The 12515-nt window shown below is 41.9% G+C and overlaps 1 protein-coding gene across 1 annotated transcript in view; it reads right to left on the bottom strand.

Moving 5' to 3' along the window:
* Positions 1 to 12515, bottom strand: part of LOC121848584 (methionine synthase-like) — a 43148-nt gene that overhangs the window by 23543 nt on the left and 7090 nt on the right. The window contains 13 exon segments of the mRNA XM_042333604.1: positions 566 to 706; positions 1059 to 1171; positions 1732 to 1811; positions 3081 to 3148; positions 3674 to 3735; positions 4647 to 4747; positions 6627 to 6721; positions 6830 to 6889; positions 8264 to 8370; position 10471; positions 10588 to 10683; positions 10977 to 11042; positions 12175 to 12264. Of these exon segments, the coding sequence (XP_042189538.1) occupies positions 566 to 706; positions 1059 to 1171; positions 1732 to 1811; positions 3081 to 3148; positions 3674 to 3735; positions 4647 to 4747; positions 6627 to 6721; positions 6830 to 6889; positions 8264 to 8370; position 10471; positions 10588 to 10683; positions 10977 to 11042; positions 12175 to 12264 (1080 nt within the window).

Below are 12515 nucleotides of genomic sequence, written 5' to 3'. Positions count from 1 at the left end.
ACCCGACTTATATTTGAGACAGGAGACATTTCAATGCTGCCAGATGCAAGGGTTGTTATTATTTTAATAGGAGAAAGAGCAGGAAAGGAACTGGATGAAGTGTCTCTCGATTTGATCAGAGAGAAACTGCAGGTTGAGGCAGAAGTCACAGTGCGTGAGGGAGGGAGAAGACAATTTTACAGAGGGGATTAGTGATCTGATATAATTTGCTGTCTCTGAAAGCTATGGTTCCTCAGAAGCTCTCTTAATCTACCCCTGAGCCTTTAGAAAAAGTTGATGAAATAAATTCAAAACTAGTCAATAAAACTGAAAACTTAAAGACACAATTTCCCTCACATCTGCCAGTGAACTTAAATACTTCCCTGTGTGATTGTAAGGGAACTCTCAGACACTATAATGCCACACAACCTTCATCATGGGGGGAAGGGGGTTGATATTAGTTTCAAATCTGGAAATCTCATGTGGATTTACTGTAATGCAAGTCGAATTAATATATTTTTGTTGAAATGTGCAGTTGGATACGATGAGAGTAGTCTGTGAAGTATGCGGGAATTATTCCACTTACCTTGGCAACATCTGGCTCTGATGACACAAGGTTGCAAAATTTGGTCATTGCGCTCTTGCCATCCAACATTCCATCATCCATGTTGATGTCCAGGATCTGGGCTCCCATTTCTACTTGAGTTTTGGCTATGCTCAAGGCCTCCTACATCAAAACAATAGCAATTTCCAATAGCCATGAATAATCCAGTGAAACATTTTCTCCCTCGGACGTTCAATGAGAAGGTACAGGTCTGGGTGTTCGATTCCACCCTTAGTGGTGTTTCAATTCCACATCCAATCTACTCCCAGGATCACCTTTTATCACCACAGGAACACTGTTCACGAAACATTCCACCATCACCAATGTTAAAACTCTTATTGTTGCCTCCACTACCTCCTTACTGACTTCCCCATCACCACCTCCATACAACTCGCCTTAGCCACGACACCCCAAGCCAAAATACTGTTCAAAAGAAATGAATAGTTATGGTCACAATTACACAACAACATCTTACCTCATAGTTACCTGCCATAATAAGCTTAGCAAATTTCCTGGATCCTGCTACATTGCACCGCTCTCCAATGTTGACAAAGTTTGTGTATGGTCCAATTTTGAATGGCTCAAGACCTAAGTAAATAATAATCCTTAATACCAATCCTTGCATTTGATATAGTCTTTCACGTCAGGAGGTTATCTCAAAGCACTTCACAGGAATTTACTGCAAAGTGTAGTGACTGCGTATTTTATAGATGAACACTTGGGCCTAATAATGTCCTGCAAACAACCATGAAGTAAGTGATCAATTGTATCTGGGAGATTGTTGGTCAAGTTATATCAGGAGAAATGTCTCTTTTTTGAATAGCACAGTTGGGACCTCAGTTTAACTCCTCATTCGAAGGACAATGCAAATTACTCTCAGCACTGCAGTCGAGTGTCATCTAGAGTGAGAGTTTGAAGTCTGGAAAGTCACCTGTACACTTCAGATTACTTTTTAACTCAAAATGGTACATTTTTATTAATGTCAGAAGTTATACTGTTTTCTATTAATGTTTTTTTTATTGGTGTTTTAGAAACTTATCTGGCTCTTTTCTCTCTGAATTTGAACCTTGGTGCATACCTCACTGACTCGGATGAAGACAGAGCATCACTGTAAACATACTTTTAGTATTTGTAGTTTGCCCCCGTACCTGCTAATAACATGTAGTCTCCAAAAACTGAAGTTGGAGGAATTCTAGGTTTACAGTTTCGGATGGTTTCTGTTACTGCCCTAAAAATACAATCAACAGCAAATTATTAAAAAAAATACCAATTTTCTCCAACTCTATCCTGAAGGCATGTTTTAACTACTGAGATGTGTTTATATCAACGTCTTCTGCTAACTTAGCCAAGAAGCGATTATTCATGTGTGAGCCTTGGAAGCTTATTATAACAATTAATCGTAACATTTGGCATAGCCCTTTTCACGTCAGGAGAATATCTCAAAGCTCTTCAAAGGCTTCACTGCAGAGTATAGTGACTGCGTGGTTGCGCGGCTGATCATAAACTGAGCTGGGGGTCGGGATTTGGGTGGACCGCGGGGAAGGGAGGGTTAGGAGGGTGATCGAAGGCACGGTTGAAGAGGAGGGTGTTGAGACGGGTCTTGAAGGAGCAAAGGAGGGGGCGAGGCGGAGGGACTGCACGATGGCGTTCCAGAGGGCAGAGAGACTGAAGGCCTACCTGCCAATGGATGGGGTGGGCAAGGCAGGGGACGTGAAGCAGGGCGGAGCCCACTGAGTGGAGGGAACAGGCAAGTTGGTAGGAATTTAAGAGGTCACAGAGGTAGGGAGGAGCAAGTCCATGGTGGGCTTTGCAGGTGAAGACCAGGATCTTGAACTGTACCCTCTGAGAGATGGGGAGACAGTGGAGCTGGGCGAGGATGGGGGTGATAGGGTCGCGGAGCCTGGTGTGGGAGAGGACACGGGGTTAGAGCAGGAAACGAGAGGGACGTGCATGGCATGCACAGTGCTTGAACACACAACCTGTTGACTCAGAGACGATAGTGCTATCAACTGAGCTGAACAAATGATTGTGTCACAGCTGTAAGATCACCCAACATCTACTCCATTGAATTTCCAACATGCATGAATGAGGATCAGGAACTGGTATCAAACAGAATGCCCTCCTCACTAAACCTGTGGCTAACTGTAGCAGTCCCCACCTCCCGCTTAATGTCATATCGGACTGTGCAAGGGATCAGGGTGCAAACAACAAGATTCCATTTATTGAGCGCCTTTCATGTCGGGAGGACGTCCCAAGGCGCTGCCTCTGCATCACCAATCCACAGCTGATGGTGTGAAAAAATATTGTGGTACATTGATGGTTTGAAAAAATATTGTTCAATATTTTCCAACGATGGTCAGATTAGAAGAACATGAAGAAGTGGATGTATGTCTAATACAACCACCATCTTTTTGAATAGAAACTTCAATGGCATCAGTAAGGTTTCTTAGTTTTCAAATTAAAAGTTTGCAAAAATATTTTCATGTTAGAGGATTACCTGATATGAGCAGGAGTGGTTCCACAGCAACCTCCAACAATGTTTACAAGCCCATTCAAGGCAAATTCCTGCAAGACAGGAGCCAACAATTGTACATTGAGAGCTGCAATGAATGGATGTGCTTAAATATTCTTTCATTTGAATTTCGGAGGAATCAGGAGAGGGGAAGGCTCATGTGGAATATTAACAATGGCATGGACTATTCTGGACAAAAGGGCCTCTTTCTGTTCTGTAATGTTCTGAGTATTCTATGTAATTCAACGTCTATTTAACACAACAACAAAATTACATTTGTATAGCGCCTTTCACGTCGGGAGGACTTCCCAACACATTTTCCACAATAAATTCATGACACAAATCATAGTCAACTGGAAATTATCTGTTCCAACAAATGCTCCCTTATGGCTCCCTTATTTAAAGTGTAATTCAATCCCATTACTGTAAACTTTCTGGTTTCCCAAAAGTAGGAAGCAAACTCCCCAGCTAGTTCATGTTTGCACTTACACTGACTTGATCAACCACCAACCAACACATGAATAAATTGAAAAGGACTGCAGGTTTGGAGGTTGCATCTCAGTGAAGGTCAGGTTTACCTTTAGGTGCTTGGCAGTGACTTGGGGGGTCTCATCATAGTTTCCAAATGTGTTGGGAAGACCTATGTTCACAAAAGACACATTTCAGACACTCACAAACTAAGATCCTGGAAACCTTGAGCAATGCTAACTACATACTTGGGCTACTTCACCAACTGGGTTTGTACACTACTGCCAAATATTAATCAGAGAGTTCCTTCCTGGTCTAGTAAACATTTGTAAACTTTACTCCCTATCTCATATCCCCCCTTGCTGAAGACATGTTCCTGGGCCCCTCACCCAATGGTCATTCTTTCAGTGTGAACCCAGATAGCACCAGCAAGCTAGGAAACCATAGGAACCTCACAGAAGCTTCCGACTATTCAATTAAAATTTAAGAATCTGCAGAATTTTGGAAAATTCTCAATCTCGATCTGGAAGCTCCCCCCTGCTCGGGTCCCGACCCAACTGTCCAGCACCTTGGGACGTCCTCCCGACGTGAAAGACGCTCTATAAATGAAATCTTGTTGTTGTTGTTGTTTTGCAGGTCTAGGGACAGTAGGAAAACAGTTCCCGAATTAAGAGTGTATTTTAGAATTTTCCCAAATTCAAGACCCTGAGGCAATTTGAGTCTCAGGTGTCCAGAAGTGGGTTCTCCTACCTGATATTACCATCCTATTTTTCTGTCTCCTAGAAATCCACCCATCCCAATATTGCCCTCTTAGATCCAATCCCGATATTGCCTCCTGAACCCCATCCACACATACGTTTCTCAAATCAATGTTTATGGGATCCTCAATCTCTAGAAACCGATTATCAAAAATCTAGACAATCTGGATATGAGGGTTGGATCTGGACTATCACTGTATCGTCAGTGATGCTACAGGGAGGAAGTCATGGCCAATTATGGTGCATGTCTGGCATGAAATAGTTGCTTCCAATTCATTAGGTTACTCATTGATGAGGATTAATGTACATGAACCTGGTCACTAACCTGCATTAGGATAACATAAAACGTATGCTGTCGTAGATTTTCCGATTGCCTCTATGAACGGCCTAATTTCTATGGCTCCCAAGGCGCAATTTAATCCTATGCTGAAAGAAAATAAATCATACAACAAATGACTAATGAACAAAAATTCAGTTAATATAATAAATAATAGTAATAATTCTTGCATTTGACAGAACACCTTTCACATTGAGAAGACGTCTCAAAACCCTTCACAGGATTTCACTGTGAAGTGTAGTGACTGTGTATTTTGTAGGCAAAAGCAGCAGCCAATTTGCATACAGCAATGTCTGACAAACAGCCATGAAGTGAGAGACCAATTTTATCTGGGGGTTTTTTGGCCATGAAGTTGCGAGAAACTCCCTTCTTTTCAAATAGTGCCTTGGAACTTTCAAATCAGCGCCTTGGACGTCCTCCCGACGTGAAAGGTGCCTATACAAAAGTAATCTTGTTGTTATTTTAGTGCCATGGGATCTTTAATGTCCACCTGAACAGGTAGTTGTTGTAACATTTCATCCGAAGTGTCTGAAACTGCCTCAAGAGGAGTTGCAGTCCCAGGAATTCTGAATCCTAAATGCTAACAATGCTCCCAAAATCCTGACATTTATAGAAGAGAATCCCAGGTATTTGGGAATTGTTTTAAGGAAACTTGTTGTATTTTTAAAGTACACTGACTTTGCTGATTTCAGATGTGTGCCTGACTGGTTTAATTTAATTACTTTTCTGTAGAAACATGTTCTCAACCCCCGGGATACCATAGCAACAGCTGCAATATCAGAGCAAATGATCAGATCATTGACCACCTCTGCCTTGGAGTAGAAGAAAACCATAGCAAATGGCACAGTGACATTTATAAGTATTGCTGTTAATATTCTTCCTGCTCTATAAATCAGGAAGAGACCTGATACACAGACTTGTTTCTGAAATCTGCATTCAACAGTTTATGTTAATAACAGATTAAAATGGAAAACAGCAAACAATCTGTATGGATATTAATGGGGTAAGATGTAGCATTTTAGGATCCAGGATTCGAGGGATTAAAATACTGAAATCCCTGGATTCAGAAAGTGCATCGGGATTGCAACATCAACCTGAGAGGCACTATGAGTAGATGTTGCTTAAGGTGGCAGGATGGGAATCCTTTGTACCCCTCCCTAACAAGCATTTGTTGCTTTTTTCCCGAAACATATTATTCAAGCTTTTGGAGCTGCAGTGCATCCAGCAACTGGTTGTAAATGTGCACAGTATTGTATCTAGTTACTCACTCAGCCAAACCTTCAGGGCATATTGTCAGTCTTACACCAGCTTTTCATTTAAACTTCATCTCAAGGGAGCATGATGAAGCATGTGGCATTGTGCACTCTGAATATTATTACGTTTAAAACAGTGGTAACATTACAGCAAAGCGTAACCAACTAATGCTGTCCATAAACCTTTGGCATGCGATACACAGCAATTTTGATTTCAGCGTAATGAAGTATTATTAAATACGCATTCACACACACAAGTGCAACTCCAAAGCAAAATGTGATTCACTAAAGCTGCAATGATTTTTTTCTAATATTGTTTCAACTCTTCTGATTCCATCCACATAGCACACATTCCAGAGCTGTCATTCATTATACAGTGAGCAACGGGTAACCAGAATTGTACCTGAGCAGAAGTATTTGAGGACCACGAGCCAGAAGAGTAAAATTCCAGTGGTTTATATGATCCCCAAACCCCTAGAGTACAACGTTGCTGCAACCTATGCTGCAGTCTTGAAACATGGCAGAACAGCAGCAATCTTTTACACAACCTTGTGCTCATGCTTCTCCCAGTCCAGATTTTACAAAATGATTTGGTGGAGAAACAATTTTACAAGCTTCCACTTTGATGCTGCTGTTGTGCATTAAAACAGGTCATGTCCTGCTGACAATTATCCTTTATATTCAAGCACTCTGCTTACGATCGTTTTATTCTTACCAAAGTGGATTAGAATGGGACATACTGATGACAAATGCTTCTCCTGTCTGACCAGAAAGGGTACGTCCACTCTTATCTACAATTGTTCCAGAAATCTGCACCAAGCGAAAGAGATTGTCAATGAGGTTTGGAGGTTACAAAAAAAATTGAGTTGACGGGCGGTGGGGAGCGGAGGGAGGGGGACAATTGTACTTCACACTTACAAAGATGGGCCTGGGTTCGTACTGCTCAGCAAACAACCGCTGAATGGCAAACAAGGCAGCCTGCGAAAAGGATGTTTACTGTTAGTTAAACTGAAACTTGGTATAACGCTAAAAAACTGATATGTGAGGGCATGCCAGATGCAAGCTACGTCACTGCAGAGCTGACAGTTCTAGCTCATTTACCCCTCACCCTCTCCCTGACCAACATCCACAAAGTGCCTGGACTCTGAAGCATGTAACCCCTGTAAAAGGACAGACACCTATGCCAAAATCATCCATCGTATCAATAATAATAATAATCACTGTATTTTATGTAGTGCTTTATCATGTCTTTGAGACATCTCAAAGCTTCAAGACGTCTTATAGAATATACTGTGAAGTAAATTGACTGTATATTTTGTGGGTGAAACGAGGCACTGCAGTGTCCCACAAAGTCATGGATTGAGTGAACAAATTTTTAAGAAAAATGTTTTTGAAGGGATTATTACCCAAGGAAAAGCGATCCGCCAATCAACTAACAACTGGGTTCCTACGTACTGTTAGGCAAACAGAGGCACATGGAGTAAGGAAACTTGCATAACGTTTCGCCCTGCCTGGGAATCAAACCCAGGTCCTCTCGCTTGCGAGTGATCTAACCACTAAGCTACATGACTCTAATGTACTTTCCTGCACTATTGTGCAAGCAAGATGCACAAAAGCATCATTACTGAATATTCTGAAAATAAAAATAATGTGCTCTGCATGTACCATTCCATCATGACTTGCAGACTGTGTTAAAAGTTTTCAAATTGCTAAGAAAAGCCGTTTTCAAGGGTTAATTCTCTCTAATCCATTCAACTGTTGATAGTTGTCAATGCTGGTATTAAAACCTGGTAGTCTGGTCTACCAAGGTTTAAAACAAAATACAAATGCATTGGTGTGATTTAGGACGTCCTCCCGACATGAAAGGCACTATATAAATGTAAATTTGTATTCTACTATACTGTGTTGATTTTCTAAATTACTGCAATGGAAGTTATCAGATTTTTTTAAAAATCCATAATACAGTATGAAGTAACTAAACTAGAATTTATTTTCTACGTGGGGCCAAAAAGGTGGTATCTGTTACCTAGATTGTAAATGGAGACTCGGGGGTCACAAATAGTGATCCTTGTTAGTACACATGCTAGTGCATCGTGCAAATTCTGCTCTAATGCTCTGGTATGGACTTGTTGGTTGGGTAGCTTAAGAGCATTCCAAGGCATGTCCTATGTGAAGCGTGCTATATAAATGCAAGTTATCCTTGTTTCTGTGCCGTATTGCTGGGTAACCATATCACTCTATGTAGATTGTGGGTATGTCTGAGCTAGTGTGACACAGTTCTCTTTTGTGAACCCAGGTAATGAGTATTTCATTATTTTGAGCATTGTATAGGGTTGATCGTGCGCCTCTTACCTTTGCATTGGCACTATCAAAAATTGTCTCTACTAGGAGGATGTCAACGCCACCATCCAGCAGCCCACTCGCCTGCTCCTCATATGCATCAACTAACTCATCAAAAGCTGCAACACAGTGAGTAACAGTGAAGCTCCACGAGACACAAGCTGAACAACATAAGGTAACTTGGAGTCTAGGCTGACACTCTAATGCAGTGCTGGGGGTGCGCTGCACTGTTGGAGGTGCCGTCCTTTGGATGAGATGTTAAAGGAGGTCCGGTCTGCCTGTCCAGGTGGAAGTTAAAGATTCTATGACACTATTCACAAAAAGAAGGAAGTTTCTCCCAGTGTCCTGACCAACAATCCCCCGAATAAAATTGGTCACTCTCTTAATGGCTGATTGTGGGACATTGCTGTGCGTAAATTGGTTGAGGTTTTTGCAACCAAAATGCAGTCCCTACACTTTACAGTAAAAATCCTGTGAAGTGCTGACGACATGACAAGATGTATCAAAATGCAAAGGTTATTAAGGCTGTCAATTAGACATTCTTGTAAAGAAGTGGAAGATTAGTTGTGTGCTTCATATTTATCAGTCACCCACATCACTATCCACGCAGGCTGCCTGTGGATGCAAGTTACTTTCAAGTGAACTGCAGTCAAACAAGATGCACAACTGCATTTTGTTTGAAGAAAGGTTTACTGCTTTTAATCCAAATGTAACAGAGTTTCATATCATTCATCATGTGAAACCTGGTTTACAAATTAAATGTTATTTTGTAGCAATTAACTCAGGTTTCCAGTTTGTGATTTGTATCTAACGGAGCTGTGTAATTCTAAAACATCTTCCCACAGTCAGCTCGTGGGGTCACACAATGAGGCACCGCCAAAGGACTCCTACCTCTGCAACCGCAACCCAGCACAAAATTGTGCCGAGGGGACGTATAATGAAGTGATATTGTCATTTACACTGTCCTTGAATAGTGCAGTAATTTGGCGAGATCAAATCCAGCCCAAGCAGATTCAACTGCCCATGCAATATGCTAAGGTAAGGTTTACCTAATTGGCTACTAATATGTTCACACCACTATGGAATGGTAATGGTTGGAGGGGCAAACTCTGGAGAGCATAGCCAGGAAATTAAGTTTTCACTGTCCTCCTGGATGTTTGAGTATTTTAAAATTTGGAGAGCCTTCCCTCCATTACAAGGGGGAAAGGGGAGTGGGGGGGGAGGTGAGGGGAAAATAGTGTTCCTATTCCCCTGGCACCTCTACTGCAGTAGTAAATACATTGCTTGTGTATCGACTTTAATGCAGATGTGAATACACGTCAGCTACAAACAGCCTGTGGATCCTCAGTTACAGGAAGTGTGGTACACTCCTGGTTTCCGGTGCGAATGAGCGATAGAAATGCTTGTGAGACCAGCTGGCCAGTCTGCATGAAAGCCGGACATGATGTCAGCAACAGCACCTGGCGACCTTTAGGCAGGACCAATGTGCATTTTTTTTTGCAGTTACAATTTGACATCTCCCAAACACCCGCTTTAATATATGGATCCCCAAATACCTGTTATAATTTGATGCATTACTATTATAACAACACATCAGTAGGATAAATGTTGTCATCTCAAAACAGGCAAAATCCAGTTCGGATTCACTATAAGAGGGTGAACAATGCAAGGCTTGGTGAATTCTGCTTCACAATGACAGGAAGAGCCGACATCAAAGGATAAAAAGCCACACCATTATGAACGCTTGGACCACAGTAGAGTTGTCCTGTACCAGCCGTTTAGTGGCTCATAAATAAATTCTTAATCTTTTCTCTATTCTGCATAAATGCTCATATCATATTGAACTATATGTAATGATTTATTTTGAAGTGCAGAGACTGTTCTTCATTTGGCATGCAGGAATTGAGTGACCAGCAGTATCCCACAAGTAAGAATTGATGAATTACACTTGTTTTGGGTAAACTGGATGAGGAATATTGCAATTAATCTTCTTCACAACAGAGCCATTGGATCTTTAACATCCACCTGTGCCAACAACACAGGCAAACGGGACCTCATCTGAAATACAGCATCTCCAACTCTGAAGTGGTAATGGAGTCTCGGCCTAAATTATCACCTAGACAGGCTCAAGCTCATAAACCTCTGACCCAAAGATGAGCGAGCTACCAAATGAGTTAAATGGGATCTCCAGCATTCACAAATGTTATGAGAAAAACTACTCTTTAAGCAGCCATACAAACAGCATTGCAGCAAAGCCTCCAATGTTTATGTAAAATGTAAGAAAACAATCTAATCCTCAACTTATCATTTTTAAAACCTCAGGATTATTTTCATACTTATGTTCTGTACTCTGGTCTCTCCACAGACGGTGAAACTGACAATGTCTTGTTGGTTGGACCCATGGCACCTGCAACAAACCTCCTGATACCTGTAACAAGACAGTGAAGGTTGAGGTGTCACACTGCAAAACTCACAAACAGGTGACAACTTTAGATAAATAAAATAAGCAGCAAACATTAAGTATTTGCCTCATTGGCTGGTACGTGGCTGTAGCACATATGGCAATCCCCGAGATAGGACCCATCTTTCTATCACCTCAACCCGAATGTCAGTGGCCATAAGTTTAAAGTTATGTTAAAGTTAAAGCTATATCAAATGCAAGGATTATTATTATTATAGAAGTTTAAAGTTCAAGGTTATTATAACAGTAGAGATGAATAACCTGTTGAGCTCCAACATCTTTTGCTGCCTTCCTGGCCACTTCCGCTGAGACTTTGTTTAGTCGGTAAGCCTACAACAGAGAAAACGCACCGGATGGAAAATGACAAATACTATCAGAACACTTTTTCCTTTGACCCTTGAATCTTTTTAAGATTACTAACCCATCAATAGCATCATGACTATTACAGTGGCTGCATGCACACACATCAACAACAACAACAACAACAAGATTCCATTTATAGAGCGCCTTTCACGTCAGGAGGACGTCCCAAGGCGCTGCACAGTTGGGTCATGACCCGAGCAGGGGGGAAATGGTCAGGGTGAGGGGAGGGAAGGGAGGGAGAGGAGGAGGGGGAAATGGTCAGGGTGAGGGAGGGAAGGGGGGAGCGAGGAGGAGGAAGAGAGTCGAGAGGGGAGCTGAAGGCTCGGTCAAGATACACAATCAACAACAACAACAACAACAAGATTCCATTTATAGAGCGCCTTTCACGTCAGGAGGACGTCCCAAGGCGCTGCACAGTTGGGTCATGACCCGCAGCGGGGGAAATGGTCAGGGTGAGGGGAGGGAAGGGAGGGAGAGAGGAGGGGGAAATGGTCAGGGTGAGGGGAGGGAAGGGAGGGAGCGAGGAGGAGGAAGAGAGTCGAGAGGGGAGCTGAAGGCTCGGTCAAAGATACACATACTCACATAATGCACACATGCTCACATAATGCACACATACAATTGCAGATACACACTCATATACTCCATATACACAACATAAACACAGAACCGAACACACAACAAACACACAAATGTACATACAACACACAGCTGAATACGCACACAACACAAACACATAACAGAAACAAACAACTGCACACATACACACACACCCACACACATAAACAGACACACACATCGCTGACACAAAATGCTGACGTAAATCGTCAGTGGATTCAGATACCGAGATAACCAAGCTCACAGAGACGTTGCATGAGTTGCAAATGTTTCAATTGCTGCATCAATGATCAGAAAGCTATTGTTATCAACCAGACGCTGTAGTTACAGGAGTTTCTTTTGCAGCCCAATTCTTTAAAATTCATCCCATTTTTAACTATCAGCAGAATTTTTAAGGCATTTTCAAAAGATGTGAAGGATTGAACTGTTCTCCTCACCACTCACTGAACTGACATCCATACCAGGTAGTGGAGAAATTTCCTACCAGCTGTTCCAACCCGTAGTCAGCCTGTGCAACTCGGGTGCTACTGAAAGTGTTGGTCTCCACAATATCGGCTCCAGCCATCAAGTACTCCTGAAATTCAAATGTATTACTTATCACTTTTTACTTTCCTGGGCACCAACAAAAGCATACATTTAATACTGCTTTGAGAAACGGATATGCAGAGAATTGATCCCCTCAAAGTAAAGCTGTGTAAAGTGTTTTGCAATGTCCTCCTGAAATGAAAGGCGTTAAATAAATGCAAATATATCCACACTTTTCATCACTGCCTTGATTGCTCAAATGTACTGCTCGAGCTCTACTATCAATAAGATCCAGCTATC

Source organism: Callorhinchus milii, unplaced genomic scaffold, assembly GCF_018977255.1.
Source record: "Callorhinchus milii isolate IMCB2004 unplaced genomic scaffold, IMCB_Cmil_1.0 Scaffold3, whole genome shotgun sequence".
Lineage (NCBI taxonomy): Eukaryota > Metazoa > Chordata > Chondrichthyes > Chimaeriformes > Callorhinchidae > Callorhinchus > Callorhinchus milii.
This window is presented reverse-complemented; position numbering and strand designations above follow the sequence as displayed.